The sequence below is a fragment of the Tenrec ecaudatus genome, chromosome 6, assembly GCF_050624435.1.
Source record: "Tenrec ecaudatus isolate mTenEca1 chromosome 6, mTenEca1.hap1, whole genome shotgun sequence".
Lineage (NCBI taxonomy): Eukaryota > Metazoa > Chordata > Mammalia > Afrosoricida > Tenrecidae > Tenrec > Tenrec ecaudatus.
Genome location: NC_134535.1, coordinates 131696435 through 131724277, shown reverse-complemented (window position 1 = coordinate 131724277; position 27843 = coordinate 131696435). Strand labels below are relative to the sequence as shown.

At 50.7% G+C, this 27843-nt stretch overlaps 1 protein-coding gene across 1 annotated transcript in view; it reads right to left on the bottom strand.

Annotated features, from left to right (window-relative positions):
* The window catches only part of IQSEC3 (IQ motif and Sec7 domain ArfGEF 3), a 122945-nt gene extending 99086 nt beyond the window's left edge, over positions 1 to 23859 (bottom strand). The window contains exon 1 of the mRNA XM_075553146.1: positions 23330 to 23859. Coding sequence (XP_075409261.1) covers positions 23330 to 23859 — 530 coding nt within the window. The remainder of the gene's footprint in view (positions 1 to 23329) is intronic.
* Between the last annotated feature and the right edge of the window lie 3984 nt (positions 23860 to 27843).

The following is a 27843-nucleotide window of genomic DNA, read 5'->3' as shown; positions in this document are numbered from 1 at the left end:
TGTGACACGTCTGCATTATTCATAAGTGTTTTCAGCTGTTTCCTCACACTTAGAAGCATGCCCTACCAGCAAATGAAGGTCCGGAAAGCTTTGCTCCATCTACATCACTAAGGTCAACTCTACGTTGAGGAGGCAGCTCTTGCCCAGTTGTGTTTTGAGTGCCTTCCATCCTGACAGGTTCATCTTCTGGCACAATATCAGACAAGATTCCACTGCTATTCAGAAGGTTTTTCGTAGCTAATTCTTCAGAAGCGGACCACCTGGTCCTTCTTCCTAGTCTGTCTGAGTCTGGAGGCTCTGCTGAAACCTGCCCAGCATGGTGATCCTGTTAGTGTCTGAAATACTGGTGGCACAGTTTCTAGCATCACAGGCACACGCCCACTGCCAGCGCAACAGGATAAATTGATGTGGGATGTATGAAGTCTGCATCCATGAAAGTTAGAAGTCATCAGAAACAAACTGGAACCCATACATCATTTTCGGCATTCATTAGTTGAAACGATTGGTATTGACCATTTTGAATCTGACCGTTGGGTGGTCTACTATTCCAGGAACAATGCCGTAAAGAGCAATGGTGAAACGCTCTCATCGTGAAAAAGAGCATTTCAAGATCTCTCCTGGAGAACGGCATTGTCAGTTATAGGATCATATCAACGTACCGACAAGGTAGACTGGTGCCCTGGGAGTGCAGTGAGTTAATCGCCGAGAGGAAGAGGAGGCTGTCTGCTCCAGTGAAAATGTACTGCCTTGAAAACACAAAGGAGCTATCTGACACTGTCTTATAGGGCCGCCATGAGTCAACATAGATTTGATGGCAATAGATGAGTTGGTTTACAAAGAAGACCAGTTAAGACAACTATTATTAAAATTTATGTATCAACCTCTAATGTCAAAAATAAAGAAACTGAGGTTTTTTGTTTGTTTGTTTTATCAATTTCATGCAATCAAGAATCAGTGATAATTGCTGGTGGTTGGAATGCCAATGGTGGAAGCAAAGAAGGACTGGTAGTTGGAAAAGATGGCCTTGATGATAGGCGTGTAACTGGAGATCACATGATAGAATTTAGCGACGCCAATGACTTCCTCACTGCAAATACCTTTTTCAACAAAATAAATGGTGAGCATATGTGTGGACCTAGCCAGAGGAAATACATAGGAGTCAAATGAGCTACCTCTGTGGAAAATGATCATGAAGAAGCTCAATGTCATCAGTTAAAATGAAGTCGGGACCGACACTGGAACAGACCATCAATTGCTCACATACAGGCTCAGTTTGGAACTGAAGAAAAAAATCCACTGGAGCCAAAATACAATCTTGAGCATATCTCCCCTGACTGAAAACCAGGTGAGTCGTGGGATTCCAACTTCCAGCTTATTGTCTCACCTGGAGATTCTGGACGTGCCCAGTGCCCCACAAGAGTATGAGCCCATTCCTTCAGTATTTTCATCTCTTTCAACCCTAAAACTATTTCAAACCGACTTGATTTTTCTGCAACATTGTTCACCAAGCCCTCCTGCCTTGAAGTACATTCCTTCCTAGACTTCCAGGGAGGTAGTGTGGGTTCCCTATCGCTCCCTTTTTCATGTTCCTCTTGGAACCCAGCCACCACGGGAGCAGGAAGCCCAAGCCACTCCATGGAGAAGGCCATGTGGAAAGGAACCAACAGCCAACAGCAGCTTGCCAGCTAGTTGATCATCCTCCTGAAAACAAGTCTTCCAGCCTTAGTTAAGCCTCTCTAGCTGATGCCAAATGGAATAGAATCGAATCGTCCCTACCCAGCCTTGCCCGAACCGTGGATGTGTGAACAAAATAAATGCTGGTTGCTGTTTTAAGTTCGGGGTGCTTGGTTACATACTTCCATATTGCTTTGTAGTTGGTGGCCTATGCTTCCCTGTAAAACTAGACACTGCTTGAGACTCCGTCTCTGCAGCCAGTACGGACCGAGTTACTGAAGCGTTTCCCCAGCTAGTATCCCTGTGAAGTGGACATGACTGTGCTCACATTTTACAGAGAAGGCGATTGGGGAGGAGAAAAGTGAAGAGACTCTCACTTACTTATAGAAAGTTTTGGCAAGTTTTCAGTTCCATTCAAATGACCGCCTTTAGGCATTTTTATTTTCATTGCCTTTCTTGAAGAAGGCAAAGACCCTCTCTCCTCTTTCCTCAGTGTCTCCCCCACAAAGCTGAGGCTGCAAGCACTCCGCAACTGCTTCCTCGCACATTTATTTACTGAGCGCTTGCTGCCTGTCAGAGAAGTGGCATAAACTAGACTGGAGAGACAGATTATGATCCCCAGTCCACAGACGAGGCAACGGAGGAGTCGAGAAAACTAGTCATGTGGTCAGTCACCCAACTGAGGTAGGCCTGGGCCCAGGTGGAGCTGGTTCCAGCATGGGTGTTTCTCCGCGGCCACAGGAGAGGCCACGGTGTGCGGTGGAAAGGGCACCGGATGGAAGGAAGAGACCGGTTCAAACTTAAATGGAGCTGCCGGGTTCTAGGCAAACCTCTGGCTCTCTCCGGACGTGCTCCCTGTGTGTGAGAGCTCCTCCCTCACGGAGCTGTTCTGAGTGTTCTCAGAGGTGCCACATGCTTGGCAGTGTAGGGCTGGTCTTGGGGCCATGATTCTCAACCTGTGGGTCGTGACCCCTTGGGAGGTCAAATGACCCTTTCCCAGGGGTCGCCTAAGACCATTGGAAAACACATATTTCCGATGGTTGGGGGGTCCCACAACATGACAGACATATCCTACCTCTCGAGAGGGAGCCCTCCTGCAGAACCACAGCTGCGACCAATTCCTCTCTACAACCAGTTCAGGACACACCGCCCAGTACACGGCTACGGAGTGGCCGTTTGTTGACTTTGTAGACGAACCTCTGTTCCAGAGGGGGCACTGGAAAAGTGGGGGGCTGTTTTGGGTTGAATTGTGCGTCTCCCCCACACACACCAAAAAAATACATGTTGAAAATCCCAATCTCTATGCCCATAGTTATAATTACATGTGGAAATAGGTTGTCTTGTGATGTTAATGGGACAGGGTTGACTTGATTCCATCTCTTTTGAGGTACAAAAGACATTAACAAGCAAGCAGAGCAGAGTTGAGGGAAGAGAGAGGCCAACCCACTTGAAGACCACCCAGGAGCAAGAGCTCTAAGAGACAAGGATCTTCCTCCAAAGCCAAGAGAGAGGAAATATTTCACTGAGCTGACGCCCTGAATCCAGACTTTTGCCTCCTAAGCTGTGGGGAAATAAAAGTTTTGGTTGTGAAAACTATGCATTTATGGAATGTCTGTGTGATCGGTAGGTTGATTGTGCCAACCTGGCCAATAGGAACATGTGGAATTAATCAGGTCGCAGTTTGATTGAAGGGCAAAGAGATAAATGGCTCTGTAAGGCTCGCCCATCTCGCTTGCTTTCTGGTGACCAGAACTGCTGGAGCTTGCATGCTAGTTCCCTGCCTCAACCTGTGTGCTACACTACCTGTGGGCCAGGCCAATCCATGGATTGCGTCCCTAGAGCTTGAGGCTTCTTTGAGACCTGCTTCGCCACGCTGCTGGTACATACATTGCTGAGCTTGAGCCCGGTGGATTCCGTTGCCTTGCATTACTTTGTTCAACAGCCCTTCCGGGCCTGCTTCGTTAAGCTCCCAAACTACTGACTGTTGGTGACCCACCCTGCTGCCTGTGGGAAGACTCTGCCTGCCTTGCCCCACGGAGGACTCTGCTGTCTGCTTCCTTGACCTTAGACCTGGCAGCCCATGTGAGTTGAAGGACTTCCAGTGTATTCACTGTTGCATGGAAGTGAGTTGAACTGAACCCTCTGTCCTGCTGTGTGGACTAATTAGCCGTTACATTCCTTCTCGCTGTATAAACCTATCCATATATATATAATATATATATATACATATATAAAACCATAAGTGTCTTAGTTTTGTTTTTCTAGAGAACCCTGCCTAACACAGTCTGTTAAAAACAGCAGCACTAGATAACTGAAGACAGAAACTAACCATGCACGTTCCTGAAACGTTCATGTGAATGAAACAGGCACATTTGAGCATACAGCAGCACAAAGCCATGCCCCCTGCTAAGATAGTATACTCAGTAAACACAAAATAAATGTAGACCCCAAAAGGGGAAATATAGACTGTTAATCATTATCAGAATATGCTTCCAAGACAGTGAGCAGACTTTTCCCCTAAGTGACCTCATTTTAAGGAGCCCTGGTGGGGCATTAAGAACCCTGGTGGTGCTGTAGGTCAGGTGTTGGGTGGCTAACCACAAGGTCATTTGTTAAGACCCATCAACCACTCCTTGGGAGAAAGATGAGGCTGTCTGCTCCTGGGAAGACGTCCATCTCAGAAACCCTATATAAGGTCACTGTGAGTCTGGAACCCACTAGATGGCGGTGGACGGTGCACTGGTTGAAGCACTCGGCTGTTCACTGAAAGGTCATTGGTTCAAACCCACCTGCTGTTCTGCCAGAGATTCTAGATGACAGCCTTGGGAACCTATGGAATTGTTCCACTATGTCCTATAGGGGTGCTGTGCATTGGAGTCCACTCAAGGGACACAGATTAGGAGCCTCAGACAGACTGGGGTACTTGCTCAGTACCACACAGCCTTGCATCAACCTGAAAGTCTGGAAGCAGCTGAACTCAGAAGCTCAGTAACTTGAGGGTTTCAGGAGACCCAAGTCTTCCTCTCCTCCCATGCTGACCACCCCAACCCAGTTCCTGAACAGTCAGGGTTGCCTCCCAGGTCCCAAGCTTCATGCCACCCTCTCGCTTCCTGCACAGCCTGGTGGCACTCCAGCAACCCCGGAGCCACTCGGTGGCTCAACTCAAGGCACTCCCGCCCCTTCACAGGGAGCCAGGAGGACTCCCAGCACCCGCGCAGGCAGCTCAGCATGAATTATGGAGCTGAGAGCTTAGCTGCATCTTGCCAGCTTCCCTCACAAGAGATCTCTCTATTACCTGGCAGACAGGTGCCTGGCTGTGAGGCCTGAGAGGGTGGACCAAGGCCATCAGGCAGTGCTGTTTCTCAGAGGCTGTTTCTCATGGGTTCCTTGTTCACAAGGCCAGGGGAAATGCCCACATGGGGTTACCATCCCACCAGTAGTCAGTTGTTGGCAGGGATTATTTTCTTGAGAAGGAATGGCAAGTCCTGATCAGTAGTGATGGCTGCCTTTGCGCTGTGTTTCTGACTGGCAAACTACCTCCGAATGCCCTAAGAGCAGTCCTATGGGTAGTTGCAATAACAATAATAATGATATATCATATATAAATAACACAATTGCATAACTGATATTCTTACTGCCGTTTGACATGAGGAAGCTAAGGCTCGGAGAGAGAGGACCACCACCCGGAGACCCACAGCCAGGGCTGCAATCTGCATGCCCCCCCCTTCCCCACCCACACCCACTTCCGCTGGGGCAGCACTCCAGCCATCTTCAGAGACCATGGCCTCTGGGCTGTGCGTGCACAAGCCTTGATCTCCTCCTCCAGAGCACAGTTCAGATTCTTGAAAGAAATGGAAACCACCCCCCAGCTAATCCCCCAGCCCTCTGCTTTCAACAGACCTCCTAACCAATCATGTGTCCTCACCCAATAGAAATAGCCATTGGCTTCTGATGAAGGTATAACTCTCCAACACAACACGTCAAGATCTGTGCATGTAAGAGGCACACCTTCCCCTTGGGGCACACACTCAGGAGCATGCACATATTCCTTACCATGTACACCTGCACCCCTTCCGAGGGGCTCTCTGAAAAATGCACACCACTCCTAAAGACTCCAGCCTCATACTCTGTAGAAACCCCCAAACCAGTTCACGTGCAACCATAGACGGGTGTGCACACACACTCACTCTTGGATAAATAAACCCAAGAGGGCTTCAGAAAGTCCAAGGAGAAGTGGAATTGAAGGAAGATGAGATTTTTTCCACAAACTTTTTGAAGGTTCCTCATATATACTTCCACATACAACCATGTATGTGCACATGTGTGCATACACGGAGGGTCATCAGCGGCATAGGGCTCGTGACCAAGGATGCTTTGCCCCGTGTGAGCCCTCCTGACCACGTGAGGCATGGAGGAAAATGATGCCCCACAGGGACCTGCTCACCATCCATCATGGCTACATGGGGATGGCGTGCTGCCAGCCCTCCACCCCGTCCTGCCTGATGTGCCTGTGACGAGTGGGATAAGAGCCAAGTTCAGAGCTGCAGCAACATGAGGCAACTGCCATATGGGTTGATGCCACCAGCCTTTCTGTCCCAGAACACTGGGCTGCCCCTGGACCAGTCTATTCTCATCCCGCCACAGGAGAGGGAAGCTATGGTAGGGTGTAAGAGGCTGAAGTTTGACTTCTGATGACATCACTTTAGCTACGTGACCTTGGCTAGGTTACCTTGACCTCTTTGAGCCTCACTGATCACATCTATGAGACAGGAATAATACCTCCCTAGCAAGATTGTGAGTAATCCAACCGGTGGGTTCCTCAGTGGGCTGCTAACCGAAAAGGCCGCAGTTCGAAACCACCAGCTGCTCTGAGAAAGATGAAGCTTTCTACAGTCTCAGAAATTAACAGAGGCAATTCCACCTGTCCTACAGGGTTGCTGTGAGTTGGAATCAACTCGATGACAATGACTTTGGTATCGGGGTGTTAGGAGTCCTAGTGGCGTAGTGGATTACAATTTGGGTGCTAAGTGCTAGGTCAGCCATTCGAACCCACCATCCACTCTGTAGGATAAAGATTTACTTACTGTCCTCAGAAACAGGGGCCATTCTCTGTCTAAATCACGGGTTCAGGTTGCGCTCTTATAACGAATTGAGCAGGGAGTTGCATGGGCATCCCTGGTAAGCTTCATTTACAAGACACTTGTTCAAGGCACAACAATTAGTCTCTATGCACCGGAACGATGGAAAGGGAGAGTTATGGAATGTGTGGCTAATGGCCTCCACAAGCCACTTTGTCTTGTACCGTAAGACCAGAAGCACTAACGGATGGCAGGTTCAGGATGCGGACCCATTTCTAATCAAGGAGTTCGTATAAAAATCCTGATCAAAAGGGGGACCTTCAGATCAGAATTTCAAATTCTCAAAGACTTTCTACAATTCTTCCCATTCTCTCCTCTTTGAAAAAATTCAGGGAAGTTTTAAACATACACAAATGCAGAGGGAACAACAGTACAAGGAATGCCTACATACCAATCATCCAGCTCCAACCTCAGCATCTCACCCACCTTCTGTCCCTTCCCCCCAATTGTTGCTAGAGTATTTAAAAAGCAAACTCCCGAAATCATCCCATTTTCAGACAGGATGCATCTCTACCAAATAAGAACTTTTAAGAAACATAAGAACAGCAGCATTATCACACCTAACTAAATTGGCAAGTCCTTAACATCAGCTAATATCTCATCCGTGTTGAAATTTCCCTAAGTGCCTCAAAAAAATGCCTTTTTAACAGTTGCTTAATTTGGATCAGGATCTAATCAAGGTCTGCACATTTCATTTGTTTGATTTGTCTATAAAGTCTCTTTTCCCTTTTCTCTTAAAGCCACATTCATCATGTTTCTGCCCAGCCTTGCTCTACCAAAACTACCCTCTCCAAGGTCACCATCACCCCAAGGTTCCTCAAGCCCATGGGCGTTGTCCAGCGGGCTGCGTGTGTCAGCAGCATTGGACTCTGTGGTCCACAGTTTCTTGGTTGAACTACCTCTTCCTTCAGCTTCCAGAGCACCACACTGGCCTCCTCGTTTTTCTCCTCTTTGACCATCCCTTCTCAGTTCTCATTCCTTCCCTTCACATTGGGGAGTTGCAAGATCCTATGCTTGCACCTGGTTTTGCCTTCCCTTCTCATTTTTTGGCGTGGGCATCCGGTCTCATGGCTTTAAACCAATGAGCAGTTGAGTGGATTCTGAGTCACAGCGACCCCACGTGTATCAGAGTAGATCTGTGCTCTAGACCGTTTTCTGAAAGTAGACCACCAGGCCTTTCTTCCAAGGTACCTCTGGGTAGACTAGAATGTCCAACCTTTTGGTTAGTAGCCAAATATGTTCACCATCTTGGCTTTTTTTTAAGCTACCCAAAATTTAGATCTCCAGCCATTCTAAATGTCTATTCAGCATCCTTTACTTACTTACCATGGCTTATGTCAACCCTTCATCTTCCCTTTGTAATTAATGGCACCTCCATCTTTCCAGTTACATTGGCCCCAAACCTTAGACTCATCTCAACTCTTCACCGTATCTCACATTCCGCCTTAAACCCTCAGGAAATACTATTGGCTTGACTATTTGTCACAATCTATCTCCACCACCCCTGGTCTAAGCTACTACCATCTCTTGCCTGGATTTTGCAATAATCTCCTACCTAATAACATCTTCTCCCTGTAGTCTATTCTCATCCCAAACTCAACCCAACAGCCAAAGTTCCTCTTAAGCATTCTCTGCCCCAAACCTTCCAATGGCTCCCACTTTTCCTTAAAGTCAACGTCAAAGCCTTCTCAGTGGTATTATTGTGAATTCTCAACAAGGGCACTGTTGGGATCTTTAGAAGATTTTTTTCTTCTTTGTGTGAGACTGTCCTTTGCACTGTAGGCTGTTTGATGAGGCAGTTGCTTACTGAATGCCAGTAGAGTTGCCCCCTCTACCTTGCCCCAACATGACTAGCCACTGAGGTCTAGAATGTCTCTACAAGCTTCTAAAGCCACCTGCTGGGCAGGGCTAACAAGGTCAGCAGTTCAAAACCACCAACTGCTCTTCTAGATGAAGCTATTTTATAGACTTGGAAACTCTACCTAGGGTCACTATGCGTTAGCATTGTCTCAATGGAGGTAGTTTGTGGGGTGGGAGGATGGAGGGAGCAGAGGGGAGCAGGGGGTCCAGCTTCCCCAGACCCCACCAAGCCCTCGCAGACTGTCCTCTGTTCTCCCGTGTTCTCTCTGCTCTGGTCTCACTTTAACCTGGCAACCTCCTCACTCATGGGCCTTCGTGCTGGCCCTTCCTCTACCAGGAAGCTTCCTCTTCCCGTCCTTCCTCCAGGGCTCGGCTCACATGTTATTTTCTTTGAAATGGCAAACCCCTTTGCCCCAGAGTCCTTTCTCTGCGTTATTTGCCTCCAAAGCACTTCGCCTATCAGACACAATATATATTTTGTAGGATGATTTTACTTTAGCAAACAGAAGCTTGCTCTCTCACATTTCACGAGGCTGGAAGTCTGGATTCCAGACACCCGCTCTAGGGCAAGGCTTTCTCTCTGTGTCAGCTCTGGAGGAAGGCCTTGCTTTCTCGGTGACCTTCAGATGGCATCGTGTCTGTCCTCACCCATCTCGACTCGGTTAGATATATGTTTTAGATAGCATGGTAATTTTTTTGAAGGAATTGATTCTTTGTTTTCCACTACTGTACTCCCATGCCCAGCACCGGGAAGGCACTCAATAAATATGTATTAAATGGATGAAGAAATAAATACCAGGGGCATATATGTATGTAGTGGGAAAAACAACAAATATTTGCAAACCACAGAAATAAAGAATTGACTTCATTCTATGGAAGGGCAGTACTGGACTCGGACAGAGGTAGGAAGGTAAGGGACAGGCTCTGAGAACTTCAGCTCCTGTCTCAGAACAATCCTGGAAGATTTCCTGATGGAATTGAGGCTTTAAGACCCACCTCAGCTTGTTTCGAACCCAGTTATGATGCCCTTGAGGCTCCTCCAACCCTGAAGGCTGCTGACCGCAGTGGGAGCCCCAGGGAATGAAAGGGAGACGAAGTGGTAATGATTTCAAGGCCAGTGGTGGGGCAGTTGGCGGGCTGAATCTTCACCCATATTGATAGGAGGCTCCTGGAGCAAGTCAACGGCCGGAGGGGCCAGTTCAGAAGGAGCCCCACATCCATGATCTGTCTACCGTGCCCCTGGCTTTCAGAAAAGCACACACCAAAAGACTACACAGACGCAGACTACCCAGAGCTTGCCTTCCCCAACTCTTGGCAGACAGAAAAAAAGGACCTAGATTCACAGCAGTACAATGGACTACTGTGCAGCTATTAAAAGGAAGGAGGCAGCTTTTTTGTATTCTGAATCTGGAAGGATCACCAGGATACACTGTGAGAGGGAAAAGCAAGATGCAGAGCAGTGTATCGTATACTACCATTTGTGCAGAAAAAAGAAGGGCATGTATTTGGTTGACTATTCAGAGACTGTCCCTGGAAAAATACAGGAGGAATGCCAACAGTAGCTGCTGGGGTGGCTGGGGAGCGCAGGGGGACAGGGGGGCGGTGGTGTAGAATTGGTAGAAATGGGTGAGGGAGGTTTTCTTAAACTACAAACTCATTGTATTTTTAAACATCCTAATGTTAATGTGTCACCTGTTAGAAAGTATATATGTATATTTAAGAAACACAGCCAGCTCCACGAAATGAAAACAATGTGCCCTATGAGAGGGCCAGTGTTACTGGATGGTAACGCAGGACCACCTGCACAGGTCCAGGTGGTGGGAGCCAGAGGGCAGGCCTTCCAATAGCAGGAGACCTAGGGCTGTAGCCAACCTTATCGGACCCGTCTGTGACCTGGGACGGAAAGAGCTGGAGGGTTCCCAGCTACCATCTGAAGCCAAGAAGGACTGAGCCTTTGGAACTAGACCAGGAAGTGAGGGGGCAGTGGAGGCCCAAGCTGGTCTAGACTCCTGCTGTGTCCCAGAAGGTCAGAGGCTGAAGAGAGGCAGCTCACTAAACTCATTATCATTGAATCCACTCTGACCTAGCGACTCACTGAGGACACAGACAATCTGCCACTGTGAGTTCCTGAGACTGTGACTTTTTTTTGTTTAATCATTTTATTGGGGGTTCTTACAGCTCTGATCACAATCCATACACACATCCACTGTATCAAGCACATTTGTACATAGGTTGCCATCATCATTTCCAAAATATTTTTTTTCTACTTGAGCCCTTGGTATCAGACCCCTCATCTCCCCCTCCCCCCTCATAAATCCTTGATGACTTATAAATTAGTATTATTTTTTCATGTCTTACACCAACCACTGTCTCCCTTCATCCACCTTTCTGTTGTCTATCCCCCTGGGAGGGGGTTATATATAGATCATTATCATCAGTTCCCCCCTTTCTTCCCCCACCTTCCCCTTGGCCTCCTGGTATTGTTGCTCTCATTATTGTTCCTCAAGGGTTCATCTGTCCTGGATTCCCTATGTTCTGAGCTCTTATCGGTACCGGTGGACATGCTCTGGTCTAGCCGGATTGGTAAGGTAGAACCGGGGTCATGACAGGTGTGGTGGGAAGCATTGAAGAACTAGAGGAAAGTTGTGTTTCCTTGGTGCCATACAGCATCCTGACTGGCTTGAGACTGTCGCTCTTTATGGGAGCAGGAAGCCTCGTCTTTCTCTAGCCGACCACAAAAGCAGGAGTAGGAAGTGGTAGGGTTAGGTGTACCAACCTGAGAAAAAAGCCTTGGGGGTGGGGAGCTGCTTTGGACCAGAAAACAAGGGAAGGGACCAGACGTCTGCCTTTAAAATTTGAGGGTGTGTCAAATGGAAGAGGGATGGAGGGGCCCTGTTCTGGCCCCTCTGAAAGGCACAGGAAGTTAGTGGGGGCTCTCTGCCTTCAAAAAGCACTTTCTGGCCCAGTTTTTGTCATATGGAGGGTCCAACAGTAACTTAGGCCTGAACTCCAACTACGTGGCCATTGCGGCTCACAGAGAATGCAGGACGGAGCAGGACTGTCCCGTAGGGTTTCCAGGACTCTGGATTCACTTGATGGCAGAGAGTTAGGTTTCTGTGGTTTGTCACCTTTGGGGAAGGCCCGACAGCCACATCTTTCTCTAGCAGAACGGCTGGTGAGTGCCAACCTCTGGTTGGAGCCAAGCACTTAAACGCTGAGCCACCAGCGCTCCTCTGGCGCTTGATCTGCTCAGCACCTTAAGGGCATTAATTCTTCATGTCTACCGCAACCCATCAATTGCCCTGTTTGCATTCCCGTTTCAGGGATGAGACACAATGCCTTCAGCGAGGTGGAGCAAGATCAGTTGATAAAAGGTGTCCGGATTCAAGCTTGTGACTTATGCTCTAACGTTAAAGGGACGCCTAGATACAGCCCTGGGAATGCTACGGTTCTATAAAATACAGATACTCCCATCATCGGGGATCTTTTTGGCCAAGGGGCTTCTGATACAAGCCTACGAGGGTTGGATGGCACCATCCTGATATCCCTGACCCCCGTAGCTGTCCCCTCTCTCTAAAGAGAAGTCACTTCCACCAGCCTGGGTTCCCGGAGCCTACAGCTGGCCTGCCAAAGCGATGCTGTGACGGGGATTCCGTCGGAGATGGCAACCTGTGCGGGAGCGGGAACAGCTCAGGCGGCGGCGTGACGCAGCCCGAAGTCCCCTTAGCGCGGGAATGGGGGGAAGCGGAGGCGTGGGGGCTCCCAGACGCCGTGGGCGGGCGGCGGGGTGCGCGCAGGGCTTCATCAGAGAGGGTTACAGGGGGTGGGCAAAGACCAAGGTGGGCAAAACCGGCGAGGGGAGCGGGTAAAGGGGGGTGGGGTCGGCGGGCCGGTGCGGGGGAGTGGCCGCAGTGGAGCGACGGGGCGGGCAGGCGGGGCCCGGCAGCCTGGCTGAGGGTGGCGCGGCCATGGCGTCCCCAGTCCCAGCCCCATCTCCCCGTCCCCACCCCCATCCGGGTCGCCTGGCCCAGGGGAGCCCCAGGGCCCAGATGTGAACGGAGCAGCCGCGCGCGCGCCCCCGCGCCAGCTCCGAGAAAACGGCGCCCCAGGCCGGGCTTCCGGAGCGAGTGACTCAGCACCGTCCACGCTGCGCGGGGCGCGCGCGGGCGCGGGCTGGGGGCGCAGGGAGCGCGCGCGGCTTCCCTGCTCGGTGGGCGTCCGGCCCCGCCCCACCGGCCCCGCCCCGCCGGCCGCCCCCGCGGGGAAGCGCGGAGGGGGGGGGAGGTGCGGGGGCGCGGAAACTCCATCCTGCTTGTCAGCAGCTCGCCCGCCCACGCTGCTGAAACTCGGCCTCGGCGTGCGCTCCCCACGGAGAAGCCCCCGGGAAACGCGCGGCCGGAGGAGGAAGGGCTTCCCCTGGGCTCTCCGAGGGAGGGAGGGAAAGCCCCCCGAGGCAGGAGAGGGAGGCGGGCCAGACGGTGGGCCGGTGGGGGAGGACAGCAGCAGGCTGGAACCGGATCGCCCCGTCCCGCTGCGCCCCATATTTATCCATTACTGCCCACAGAGAGCCCAGTGGCGATGCTTGAGGTACTTACAGCAGGCGGCCCCCACAGAATCCACCTCCTCCTGCGCCCACCTGCAGGGCAGAGCCGCCCGACCTGGGGGCCACACAGGGAGAGGGTACTCAGTCTCCCCCAGTTCCTGCCCACGAATCTTGTCATTTGGAAGTCAGGCTTCACATCTGACTAGAGTCCTTCCTGCTGCAGTCCTAGCCATTTTCTCACTACAGCAGCAACCTGACATCTCTGCTCGGTCGCGATTAAGGGACCTGGGGTGGGAGGCGGGTGGGGGTGCTGTCCAGAAGGAGGCTGAGGATGTATTGTTCCGGTTGAGCCTGGAGGGGAAATCAAGGCCCAGAGAAGGGAGGAGGTTTACTGAGCAGGTGAGGGAGGGGTGGTCAGATTTCAGCGGCTTCAAAGATTTCTCCAGACCGCATCCCTGTTTCTGGAATTCCCTTTGGCCTCCCCTGACAGACTTTTAGCACAACTTTCAGTAGCATCAAGGGTGTCGAGAAGATGCCAAAACGAGCAGGTTTGGAATCATCCGAGGCCTTTCCTCTGTGCACAGCAAACGCTGAAGCCAGAGCGAGCCAGCCGTGCCAACTGCTTGGCACAGAGCTTTCGTTGCTGCTGTTGTTTTTAAGTAATCATCGAGTTGAATTGATGCATTGAATGAAAATTGTGGTTGATTGGAACCATTTATCAAGGAAGAAATTGCGGAATCCCCTTGCATCTCTGCCTGCCGTGGGGAGTGCATTCTTGACTGGCACACACTGCTGGTTTGCCTGACATGGCGGAAAGGCCCCCTGATGGCAGGCCCTGGTCACAGCTGGGCCAAAGTAGGCTTCAGGGAACATAGCTCTGCTGCTGTCTGTGCTCCATGTCACCCGGTGCCTGAGCTTCCAAACGTCACTCAATGGTGTGCCTTAGACTAACCACCCCTGCACCCAACTAGCCACCAGAAGCTCCTGTTCCGGGAGGCCTGGTCTCCATCATTCTGAAACCAAGTAAAGGGGAGAAGGATGAGGGGTGGAGGCACTGCAGACTCACCCCGTCTTACAGAAGGGAGGGAATGGCTAGTCCAGAGAGGAAACAAGTCCTTCAGAACAGAGGACACCCCTGACCCGAGTCCTCACAGTATGGCCAGTCCAGGGAGTCACTAGAAGAAGCCGGGCCCTGATCTTAGCTCTGGCCTACGTGCTCTTGTGTGGTGTGGGTTGTCATCCAATTCCCTCCACCCATTGTAACACACACTCAGTCCCACAAATACACATGACACTCGTACACACACCCACTCACCCTCCCATCAGCATCATCACATTTTTCCTGAGCAGAAATGATACGTCTAGAAATAGGAATGAGAGACCTGGAGCCTGTCCTGTTACCTCTCCCAAACAGACTGGGACCCTTTCCTGTCTCTCTTTATCTGGAGACCTGCTGAAAAGGTGGGGTGATGGGGGTGAAGAGGGAGGACAGTGATACTGAGATGAAACATTCACTCAAAGGGTTTTTTTCTCGAAGTACGCATGGATGAGATTGGGCTAGGTTCCATGAGCTGGGAGAAGCAGCTTCCCTGAGCTGCTAACTCCCTCACTCTGCAGCCAGCCTTGAGAGCCAAGTCTCTAAATCCGGCGTCTCTCTGCTGCAGCAAACTGTGCTGTTGGACCGAAGGGCAACCAGATTCCCCCAAACCTCCCTTAAGCCGAGTTCTGCCTCAGTCCCATAACCAGAGCCTCCTGGCTCTCCACTCCACAGTCATTGGGCCTCCCTGGGCTGTACAGACCAAGAGTTTATTATTTATTCAGCCACTTGACTTATTCAAGCAGGATTTACTCATCAGCTACTCAGTGTTGTGTTTGACTCTCATGCTCATGCGACACTAACCTCCAATGCCCAATGCCTGCCAGCCCTTCCTGCCCACATCATCCCACCCCATGCAAACCCCCATCGTGTCTCCTGAAGCATACCCCTCCTCCTAATAAAACAAGATTTTAACATTCTAGAAAGGAGCAGGGGTCTTAACCAAGCACCAAGATGTGTCTGTCGCCTTGCTTTCTGCGCATGAAGCTCATTGGGAGCGTATCCTTTCTATAACACAAACCCTACTGCCATTGAGTTGAGTCCAACTCACAGCAATCTTATAGGGCCGAGCAGGACTGCTCACGAGAGCTTCTGAAGCAGCAAATCTTTATGGAAGCAGACTGCCTCATGTTTCATCTTCTGAGTGTCTGGTGGGTTCAAACCGCCAGCCTCACAGCTAGCAGCCCAATACTTAACCCACCATGCTACCAAGACAACTCCGTGTGGAAGCGCCCTGAGTGCTCCCCTTTTCCTTACTAGGGCCAAGCAAGGCAATTCCAATTCCCTGCAGACGTAGAGAGGAGGTCAAGATCCGCGTAGACTCTATGGCTCATCTTGAGACACGGCCCTCCCACTCCTCACTCCTCACGAGCCTCCCGCACTGGCCCTAAGTTGGCCAGTACCATCACGGTGTCCCCTCTTGTGTCAAACCCTCACTCCCTGAGAAAGCTCAGATAAGCTCTTTCAGGCTGAAGTATAAATGACTAGTATAAAGAAATGTGTTGTTTTGCTTCCATTCAGGGAAATTTGCATTTTAACAAGGAGAAAACTGCAAAGGAAGCTCTCTTTGTGGAATTGCTGTCACTAGAGAGATCTTTTGGAAGGCAGAGGGACCATCCTGGATCCCCCTAAACCCCAGTAACCAGCTCTTAAGATGGGCCCCTGCATACCCACAGAGCTGTTCTGGCCTTTTGTTTTGCTCCATCATCAGAGAATGTCAGGAGTACAGGATGAAGGGTGAGGAGAATCTCACTAGCTTAGAAACCCCAGTCCCTTCCCACCCAGATCTCACTTGCCAAATGAGAAGTTTGAACACAGATAACTTTAAGAGACTTTTCTAACAACGCCGGCACTTGTCTAATCTCCCAGAGGGCTTGGGGCCACTAGTACAGCTCCTACAGCACCCCCCCAACCCCCACACTGGTGGTGACCTAGAAGAAATGGCCTGGCACCACCCACAGAGCATGGGGCACCATCTCTGGGCGGAGACTCAGACAAGCCACCTGCATCACTCTGACCACAGCAGCCTGCCTGGGGGGAGGAAAGGTACCACTCAGCGCACGCATCGGTCTTGCAGTTATATAACCCTCCTAGATACTCCAAACAAAGAGCAACAGCAAAACAGCCTATCCCTGCAGCACACACACACAGCCCACGGGGGCCTCAGCCAGAACCACTCTAGGAGAGAATTTTAGAAACCCCGCATTTTTTTTTTGTTTTATCTCTTTTAAGTTTTCCCTCTCCCCATTTGTTTTCCTTGAAGAAAAGCCTTCAAGAGAAGGACAACACTTACCTTCTGGGTTTTGACCAGAAAGTGCAGGGTCCTCTCTGCTCCTCTCCCTCTGCCCCTAAACAGAGGCCCCCTACCACACCAGGCCTCTTGCTCCTTGTCCTCTCTGGCCCCACCCCACCCCCAGCCGTAGTCCAGCAAAACATAAGTCTAGTGTTCGAACCCCAGTAGGGAGGAATTTGGAGGGATGGAGTCAGGTTTCTTTGCAAGAGTGGAGGCAGTCTCCTGGCTTCAGACACCCTCCTGCAACCCACTGTTGCCTTTGACAAGCCGTGCGCCTTCTCTGAGCCCCCAGTTTCCCCCTCTGGAAAATGGGTGAGCTCAATCATGGCACCGTGGGGCTCCCTGGGGCGATAAGCCAGATCCCTTGGTGCCCGTAAAAGAAGTGAAAATCATCTTAGAATGTAATTGAAGGGATTTCAATTGAGCTCAAGGAAACAGTTGCCAGCTGTAAACTTGTGAGCCCTCACCCCAGATTGCTAAAGGGTCCGGAGCAGTGCCCTGCCAGGCTGCATTTCAGAATAAGGCCAGCCTCCCAGAGGCTGGAACTGCTTAAGTACAGACGTCTCGAGGCAGAGGGGTGAGTGAAGAAAGGGCACAGGCTGAAAAGCGGCCTGTGTGAATTAGAAAGACTCGTAGACCTGGGTTCTTTTCTCTCTCTTGTCCAATTTCGGATAAATCTCAAGTCTTTTGGCCTCAGTTTCTGTCTGTAGAAAGAGCACCATATCCCGAGCAGGTACAGGGACCCTGGTGGCCGGGTGGGTTGTGCAATGGGCTGCTAACTGCAAGGCCAGTAGTCAAAACCACCAGCCTCACTGCAGGAGCAAGATGGTCTGGTCTGCCCCCGTAGCGATGTATAGCCTCAGCCACGCAAGAGGGCTGCTCTGTTCTGTCCCACGGCATTGTTCTGTGTCAGAAGTAACGCAATGGCGGGGGGCTCAGTTGGCTTTGATATTGCGTGTGTCAGGAGCTCTGGTGGCATAATGGTTAAGTGCTCAGCTGCTCACTGAGAAGTTGGTGGTTTCAAACCCACCCAAGGACTCTCAGGAGAGAGACCTGGTCATCTTTGCTTGCGAAAAGATTACAACCAAGAAAACCGGTTCTACTCCATATGAAGTCACTGTCAGTCAGCTCCCAACAAAGCAGCTTTGAGCACTTCCTCTATGATGGGAAGACTTGCTATCATCTATGATATTGGGCATCAGTGGTAGATGACGACATTGTATAATGTTTAAATGTTAACAACCACCCTTTAGGGGAAATAGGACTCCTCATTTGGAGAGGAAAAGGGTGGGGGTGGGGCTCAAAGGAGGTAAGGAGTGAACGTAAGCTCTCCCAGTGGATGGAAGCAGAGCAGGGAGCCTGCCCCAGCTATGGCCCGCCTGCACAGCCCATGTTCCCCACCACCAAGATCTTGAACGTTCTGTGGTTCCATGGCATCCTTAGCTTTCTTTTGGCCTGAAAAAAAAAAAATCTAATTTCGCCCTATACCTGATCCCTTTTTTATTGGTCCGTGCCCTCAGTAGCTGAAATGGCAGTGGCCACCCCCTCTTTGGCAGAAGCAGTAACCCTTGTGCAGCCTGCATAGGAAGCTGCACTCTGGGCTTTCAGAGAAGCCAGGAGGAAGGAGCTGCAGTGGCTTGAGCTGCCACGGAAACCGGCCAGATAGCCTCACATCTTGGGGCTCTTCCAGTGCAGTGAGAGTGTGCCCAGGACCTCTTACTAAGAAGCCCCCTACTAAGTCCTAGCCTGTGGCCACATGTCCAGGGGCCCAGTGTGGAATAAAAGAGGCCCAGCCTCCCCAAGAAGGGCACCCTGCCCACACTCTTGATATGGGACTTCAATTCAGGACCGAAAGCTTCAGGCCACCAAGAGATCTCACTATTTATGTCACCCCTTTTCTCCTTTTTCATATCATCCTCCCTTTCTCGGCTTCTCCACCCAGCCCTGGCCCCATCTGCTTTTTTTCAAAAGTGACCTATGAATCTCCATCGGCACAGATAATTGCTGATTCAGCAGGACCAACCGCCGTTCCCTCTGACTTGGTTGTGGGCCAATGGTGAAATGTGCTAAGATTCCCTTTGGGGAGGGCCTTTGGAGTTAGCAGAGTGCGGTGGGAGAGGACTTAGGAGTATGGTAGGAAAGAGTTGGGGGTAGGCCAGGAGAAGGGGGCTAGTGGAGGGAAGGGAGGCAATCAGAAACCCCTGTGGCCAAAGCATGACTTCTTTTGTTCTGAAGGTTCTTCTTTTTTGTCAGAAGGGAGGGAAGAGCAATGGTCTGCACCCTGGGAAAGGAAAATCTAGACAAGGACTCAGTCCAGCATCTTAGACAACGCAGCGTCCAGTTATGAGCAAAAGACACTCACTCCTGCTATGGAGGCCTGGTTCTGGTCTCATTTCCCAGCTTGTGGCTGGAAGCTCTGTCCTTGCTGCAGGCAAGGGAAGACCTGGGGGTGGGCCAGTTGGTGAGTACTGGCCATCCCCGTGCTTCTGCTGCCGCCAGCCTTCTGGGCATAGTGTGGGAAAGACCCCGAGCATTGAGACTCTCCTCGCCTGTTGGGCTGAGTGCGCCCTGCCCTTGCTGGGATGGAGGAAGGAAGGGTTGTGCCCGCAGAGAAGGACAATGGCAATGGTGCATGATACAGACATTTCTGGGCATTGAGTCTTCCGGGCTCTGCTCCCTCCCCACCTCTCCTTGGCTCTCACTGCCCCTTGACACAAAACCTGAATAACTCCAACCAAGAAAACCACCTCTCTGAGCTCTGAACTGTATTCATCTGCTCACCCTTCTAACCCAACATTGTTTGAGACCGGGTGTGCTTGCGCTTGTTTGGATGTCTAGGTGTGTTTTAGACGTGTCTGTTGAGCAAAGACTATTTGCAGCACAGAGTTCGGCGTGTTGGACAGAATGGGCACTTGTTGTCCCATAGTGTTGACTGACTGGTAGATCTTGATGCTCTCTTCATAGCTCCCAGGATGAGCGGCCAATCACGAGCTGCCACCTCCACAGAGCTAGCCCTGATTCAACAGGGGTAGAGACACATCTTAGACAACTCGGGATGCAGAGAACACATCATCTTTTACCATAGCTTCCCACTCAAATTGAGACCATGGCCCTCAAAAGATAACCTCCATGCCCTTCATGAAGTGGAATTGAAGGATTGAGGAAAGAAAATACAGGAGAGAGACGGGTTGGGGTGGGTGGGAAGAGAAGGAGGCAGGCAAAAAGAAGGGAAGAAAACAGTAGAAAGCAAAAGCGTGTATAAGAAAGCACGAGAGGAAGAAAGGGAGGGGAGGGCAGGAGTTGCTGAAACACTCGGATTTCATAGCCACTTTGAGGAAGAGCTTGAGCAGGACTTCAATGGAACTCTAACACAAGAATCTTGCCTGGCCTCCAGCAGCGCACTTAGAAGTGAGCTTAGAAGCATGGGAGAATTCTGGAACCCACAGACTGTAACTGAGTGGCTAGGTGGATGGACACGTATGTGTGCCAACATAGATGCCATGAACACACTGAAGCCAGCAGCTTCAGGTAGGACCAGGTGCTTAAGGGACAAAAGAGGGGACTTTGTTAGGTCAGACTGAGACTCTGGCTCCAGCCAGCAAAGGGGTAACAATCAATTCTGTAGATGCTGTGAGCCTTGATTGGAAAAATATAGAGGAGGAAGACAATGTTTGCTGCATTCATTAAGGCAAAAGCATTGAGGCAAAAGTAGTAGGGGTTGAAGCTTAGCAAGAGTCGGGAAGCGAGCAGAGGGAGAAACTTCACCCAGCAATTGTCTTTCTTCTATGATGCCTCTTCCCTCAGCCACCCCACACTGTTGCCTTTTTGACATGCCAAAAAGGGCCACCAACTTTGGATCCCCCTCAGCTCACAGAGGGAAACAGAGCAGGCTGCATATTGATGGAGATCAGGTGGTAATTAAATGCTCCATTATTTTTCAGCCCCAGGCTCCCTGGGGCTCTGCCACTCCTGGGATTGTGTGGGGACAGGCATTTTGGGGAGAAGAGGTGAACAGGATGATGAGCCAATGCATCTCATGCAGAGTCTGGTTCCCCTTGGAATCGTCAACCTGTTCTCAGCAACCCCACCTGGGCTGTGTCCTCAGTAAGAGTGATGTCAGAGAAGGGAAAATAAGGGACAAGTAAAGATTTTCAGCAGACTTATGGCCAGAAGGCCCCCTGTTCTGTCTACCCCTCCCACTATAGCAGAGAACTCCTCAGGGGGGCGGCCAGGGAAAAGGCTGCTGGCTCTGTTCTTCTCAATGCACTCTCTCCACAGAGATCTTCTCCCAGCCTTCTGGCTCCATCTGCACCACCAACAGTTATTATGGGCAGGGGAAACAAGTACACAGAGTAGGGGCCATGTGCAGAAAGAAAGGTAGGACCAAACTGGGATTGAGTTGGGCAAAACCGTGGGGAAGAAATGGATAGTCCAGAAAGGCATTCTGCCAATCCAGATATGCACGATTCACCTGCAGTAGCAGAGAAAGCTGCAGGACGGAGGTGAAGCATGCATGTCCATACTGAGCCCTTGGGCACCCAGGTTTGAGGAGCAAGAGAAAAAGCAGGAGGGTTCAGAGAAAGGAAGGTCCTCCTGGTATTATTAACCTCTTAGTGACTGAGTGAAAGACTTCCAACAACTCCCTCCTCTTCCACTGTGTCAATCAGTTCTCACGTCCATTCTTGTCTCCTGTGAGACAAAGACAGGGGAAGGATGTGGATGCTGTGGGTTTTCTCTAGTAAAGGGCAGATGAGGTTGGATAGGAGTCCAGGTGGGACCTCAGCTCTGGGGTCCCAGCAGGAACACCTGGGTGGGAAGGTTGAGCTCTCTAGGCAACAGTGCGGGTCACGGCAGAGTCCTGGCTCAAGAAAAAGGATATTTGATCAACTCTCCCTGCCCACCAGCCTCCTTAAAGAACACAAAGAAAGAGGAGCAGTAGGTAAGGAAGAAGACACTAGAAGGCATGAGAAGAATCAGCTGGGGGAGGGGGGGACTTAATTACCAGGAAATGATGGTTGCCCCGGGGAATTGAAATGGTTCATTTTTCCCTTCTCTGAGAAAAAGGTCAGCACGTCTTGGAAGAAGAATATTGCCATTGACTAAGCCATGGGCATTGAAGGAAGACAGACTTTCGGCCTGTTATCTAGATAAAGGACAAAAAACAACTATGAAACCCAGAAGGGCAGAGGGTCCATTGAGAGGTGTGGGGGATAAAACGCCATCTTCTGGGGGCTGTCTGTAGGTTTTCCAACTCAACTCCGACCATCCAAGGTCTTCAATCCCTGCCTGCTATCCCATGGTTACAGTAAAAATCCCTGTGAGCAAGCAGGCCCTGACCCAACTTTGCTAACTCTGTAATAGAAGTGAGGAGAAAATGCATCTTTAAGGAAGACATCAACCCTTCACAAGGATCCTTAGACCGAAAGCACACTTGGGATTAAGGCTCTTGGCTCTCTGTCCACTCTCCCACCCGTCCCCCCTCCCCCCTCGCACGCACACTCCTTTTGGAGGATCAGATATTGATTTCCCCTGAGCTGTCCTTCCCTGCAGTCATCGCCTGGTTGATCCGAAGGAGAGACCTGACTTGGCCACAGCCTTTCCAATACAGGGGAGAAAATGTCCTCACGCCCTTTCATTTCTTTGCCCCACGTTCCTAGTTCACGGATCTTTTAAGTGGTGATTTTGGGGACCTGGAGTTCCTTGCTGAGGGTAAAAAGGCATGTTTCTCTTAGGAGCCGACACAATTCCAGTGGTCACCAAATAAACAGCGAGAAGCAAGGTTTGCCATCACCCTTGTAGCAGACACACGGTCGGGGTTACATCCACATTCGAGACTCCCATTGCTGTCTCCCTTGGCCTTGTTCTCGTCCCACGATTGCTAGCATCCTGCACTGAAGCCTTCCCTTCCCTGAGTCAGAGGAAGACGCTCTAAGCAGACCTGAGTCCTGCCCTGGCTTTAGGGTCTATTTCTCTCTACCCCTTTTTGGTTCTGCAGGGGTTCAGGACCAAGTGCTCACTGGGTCAGAGCAGAGTAGGCTTTTGTAAATTAATCACTCCAGGCTTCCGCTCCCAGGGCACCAGTTAAATAGCCAGCCCACTCCCCTGGGAAACGCCTTCTCCCACCCCTCACCTCCTCCTGTCTCTAGATCCCCTTTCACGCCATTCCTGCTGTTCATTTCGCCCCTCTACCTCTGCAATCCCCCTCATGCCTCGTGCTACGCTCTGTGAGCTCCAGCCCTTATCAACCCTTAACACACCTTTCCCCAGCCTCCTCTTTCTTACGCTCCATTCAAATCATTTGGCTACCCAGCTCCCGTCTAAATTTCTTGGAACTTAAAAATCCTCCAACAGTTCTTTCTTCCTGCAAGCTTCATCTTCCCCTGAACTTCCTCCCAATGGTGTTCCCTGGCAGCTCTGCCAGGTGCCCAACAACCTCAAATAGCTTAAAACCCATTTCGTTTCTCCTTTTCTCCCAAGGATGTCCTGGATCCCCCACTCCCCTTTTTTTTGTATATGCCAAGAGCTCCCAAAACCCTTTAAACGTTTGCTATTATTTCTACCCTTTTCCCTAAATCTCCTTGAAAGCTGTTGTCCATCCCTTCACTTCACATTTACTCTAGGTCCTCCAGCCTCGGGTTCACCCCGCGGCTACCCCATCTTCCTCTCACACCCACTTGCTCCCCCACCCCACCCCCAACACTCCCCATTCCCTCTTCCCCACTCACTCGGGTCTCCTGGTCAGGACGCCCTTGCCGAGGGCGGCGGGGGATTTGTGTTGAAGGAGGGTCCCAGCTGCGGCGCAGCAACTCGGGGGACGCTCTTTTTCCTTGTCGGCGACAGCCCCGGGTGCCACCGGGTGCTGGTGGGGCGACTGGGGCGCGTGTGCCCTGCTGCTGGGGCCCGGCTGCGGCTGCACCAGGAGCTGTCCGTGGTGCTGAAGAGGCGGCTGCTCCGGCGCGGGCGGCGGCGCGGCGGGCGAGAGCTGTCCGTGGTTCTGGAGCGGCTCCTGGGCCCCGGCGGCGGCGGCCGGGGGAGCCGGCAGCGGGGGGACGAGCCCGGGCGGAGGTTGGGCTTGCAGCAGCTGCTGGTGCTCCCACAGGCTGCGGTTCTCGGCGCTGAGCTCGTCCAGTCGCCGTTCCAACTCGTCTATCCGCTGGCGCTGGGTGTGGATGAGGCTCTGCTGGTTCTGCACGATGGCCGTGAGCTCCTTGAGGTAGAGCACGGCGCGCACCGGGTTCTCCAGCAGGCTCTCCATGCCGCCCGCCGCCGACGTGCGCCCCTGCCTGCGCCTCGGCAGGCGGCGGAGAGTGCGAGGGCGCGCAGGAGCCCTGCTCGCCGGTCCAGCCCTCCTCCCCGCCGGCGGCGCCGCGTCACCGCCACACAGACCGGCACACACGCACCGAGGGGCGGGCTCCCGGCTCCGGGCCCGCCCACCTGCCCTCCCAGCGCAGGGCCTCGGGGGGAGCAGGCTCGCTTCCTGCAGGGCGGAGGGGATCCGGGAGTTTAGCTCGGAGTGAGGACTCCGGAGGGGCGAAAGGAGAACCGGGGAGCGCGGGAAGGCGTCAGAGATGAAACTGCACAACTGGGAAAGTGGGAGAAGGGCAGCAGAGAAGAAAAGAGTTTTCAAAGGTGGGGGGTCGGGGAGACTGTGAGAAGGAGGAAGCAGCAACAGGAGGAGTGGGGGCAAAGGGCGAGAGACCTGTGTTCCAGGAGAGGAAGGCCAGGACTCGGAGGCGAGGCTCATTGGAAAGGAGGAGACGCCACCTTGGCCTCTTCTGCACTTAAACGGTCTGTGCTGCTGGGGAATTCCCTGGAATGCTAGCTAGCGTCATAGGGACCCAAAGCACCCTAGAGAACCATCGAAGTCAGCTTTGAGCAAACTGAGTGGAGTGGGAAGACCGCTTACGCTGGTCTTTCTCTGAAAACGAGACCTCAGCGCAGTTCTGCCCACGGATAGGAACACCAACTAAAGAAACCCAGTGGGCAGTGGGCTCATACTTCCAGAAACTTCTAAAAGAACCATTTCATCTGATTATCATTCCTAAAATGCCTGCTCTTGTCATCAGCCAGGTGGTGGTGAAGATCGGATGACTAGAATGCAGTCCTGGGCCTCTTGAAGCTTTATGATTAGGTGGGTGGATCAGATACAAAATAATTTTATAGAGTATGGTGAATAATAAGATCAAATTATGGCCCCAAGTGCTCCAGGAATTCAACCGCTTTGGGATTCCTGGAAGGCTTCTTGAAGAAGTAACATTTAAGGTGGGAGGTTTTTCGGGAAAGAGGGACACAGTATAAACAAAAGTCCCAATAGACAAATCAGCCTGGACATAATCATTCATTCTTACAATCAAGGTATGGAGCACACCTCTTAAGTGTAAATCAATATACTAAGATCAATGCAGGCTACATCTACCAGAGATCAAAAGTCAGTTTCTCTAATCAAAGGGTAACTAGAAGACAAATAAAATATTCTGTAACAGCTCTCCAAGCCAAGTGTCACTGGAGCTCAGAGAGAGAGAGAGAGGTTATAGTGGACTAAGTGATCTTGGAAGACCTCAGGTGGTATTATTCAAGCTGGGCCAGAGAGAGCGGGGAGGATTTGGACCGGTGGACAGAACAAGAGAGGAGCAGAAGGGGCAGATATGTCAAGCAGCAGGACCAGACCAACGGATGGAAATATAGAACTTTAATTTGGCAGATGGATTCCCCTCTTCTATAAAGGAGACTGGAATTTGGTGCTTGAAGCATTCTACTGCACTGTCACGTTCTCCGCACAGGTGGTCCATCCGCCTTCCGATCCAGCTGCTATACCTCCAAGCTAGACAGATTTGTGGATGCCACATGCACAGAGTTGAGCCAAGCTAGCCCATCTAGTGCCAGGCTTGACCTTGCGGACAGGACTTTGTGCCCTGCAAATACATAGCCTTCTTTGTACTTGTAATGTACTTTTGTTTTTGCTTCTGTTTTATTTATCTTCTTTTTTTAAAAAACATTTTACTTTCATGAAAGAACAAAAAAACCTTTTATTAGGGGCTCATATAACTCTTATCACAATCCATTCATATACATACATCAATTGAATAAAGCACATCTGTACATTCTTTGCCCTAATCACTCTCAAAGCATTTGCTCTCTACTTAAGCCCTTTACATCAGGTCCTCTTTTTTTCCCCCTCCCTCCCCGCTCCCCCCTCCCTCATGAGCCCTTGATAATCCACAGATTGTTATTTTGTCATATCTTGCCCTATCCGGAGTCTCCCTTCCCCCCCTTCTCTGCCGCCCATCTCCCAGGGAGGAGGTCACATGTGGATCCTTGTAATCAGTTCCCCCTTTCCAACCCACTCACCCTCCACTCTCCCAGCATCGCCCCTCACACCCCTGGTCCTGAAGGTATCGTCCACCCTGGATTCCCTGTGCCTCCAGCTCCCATATGCACCAGTGTACAATCTCTGCCCTATCCAGTCCTACAAGGTAGAATTCGGATCATGGTAGTTGTGGGGAGGAAGCATCCAGGATCTGGGGGAAAGCTGTGCTCTTCATCGGTACTACATTGCACCCTGACTGACCCATCTCCTCTCCTAAACCCCTCTATGAGGGGATCTCCAGTGACCGACACTTGGGCCCTGGGTCTCCACTCTGCACTTCCCCCTTCATTCACTATGGTCTCCACTCTGCACTTCCCCCTTCATGCACTTCCCCCTTCATTCACTATGGTATGCACTTCCCCCTTCATTCACTTCCCCCTTCATTCACTCCCCGCTTCATTCACTTCATATATATATACACACACACTATGGTATACACACACACACATATATATATATTCTTTTTTTTTTTTGCATGATGCCTTATACCTGGTCCCTTTGGCACCTCGTGCTTCTTCCATGTGGGCTTTATTGCTTCTGAGCTAGATGGCTGCTTGTTCACTTTCAAGCCTTTAAGACCCCAGACACTATCGCTTTCGATAGCTGGGCACCATCAGCTTTCTTCGCCACATTTGCTTATGCACCCATTTGTCTTCGGCAATCGTATCACAGAGGTGTGCAGTCAATGATATGATTTTTTGTTCTTTGATGCCTGATAGCTGATCCTTTTGGGACCATGCGATCACACAGATTGGTGTGTTCTTCCATGTGGGCTTTGTTGCTTCGTGGCAGGCCTGGTGGGGAATGATCAAGGGTAAGGTTGAGTAGAGAAGAGGTATAGGTGTAGCCCAGGTGGGGACGGAGCATGGTAGTGGGGCAGGAGGAAATTCAAGGGAGATGGAGAAAGGAGCTAGGAGTCAAGGGGCATTTATGGAGGTCTAGACAAAGACATGTACATGCAAATATATATATGAGGATGGGGAAATAGATATATGTGTCTATATTTATAGGTTTAGTATTAAGGTGGCGGAAGGACCTTGGGCCTCTACTCAAGCACTCCCTCAATGCATGAATACTTTCTTTTATTAAATTTGCACTCTATGATGCTCACTCTCCCCACACAACTGCTGAAGCCAAAGCGGGTGAACAAGTAAATGTGGTGAAGAAAGCTGATGGTGCCCAGCTATCAAAAGAGATAGTGACTGGGGTCTTAAAGGCTTATTTATCTTCTTAACAAACTTCCTTTTGTAAATGATGAAGGAAGCTTAGTCACAGCTGAGTCAACCGTTGAGAGGCTAGAGAAGCCAGGGAGATGTCTCAGTAGTGACCAGTATTCCAGCTAAAGAGTAAAACGTGGGAGATGGAGATAGATAGATAGATAGATAGATAGATAGATAGATAGATAGATAGATAGATATAGATATAGATAAAAACATTTTTAGTTTGTTTTCTAAGAACTGGCCAACGCTATTCTACAAACTACCTGTAGCATCATTAAACATGTAGCTGAACTAAAATGCAGATATCTCAGTTCAACCAGACTGGAATTTCTAGAATTAGGGATTACCTAGTTTTTAACATTTTTATAAATCCATTTTACTGTTATAATTTATAGGCAGGAGATTAGACCTATTTTCAGTGTACCACTTGCTGAATTTTGGTAAATGTACATGCCCATGTAATCACTACTTCATTCAAGATCCCCATCATGGCAAAGAGTAACCTTGTGCCCTTTGGCAGTAAATTTCTCCCATCTTCAGTCCCAGCCAGCCACCGGTCTGCTTTATGTCAATATAGATTAGTCTTGCCTGTCTAGAACTTCATATCAATGTAAGTCATACATTTACTCTTTCGTGTCTTTCTGGTTTTGCT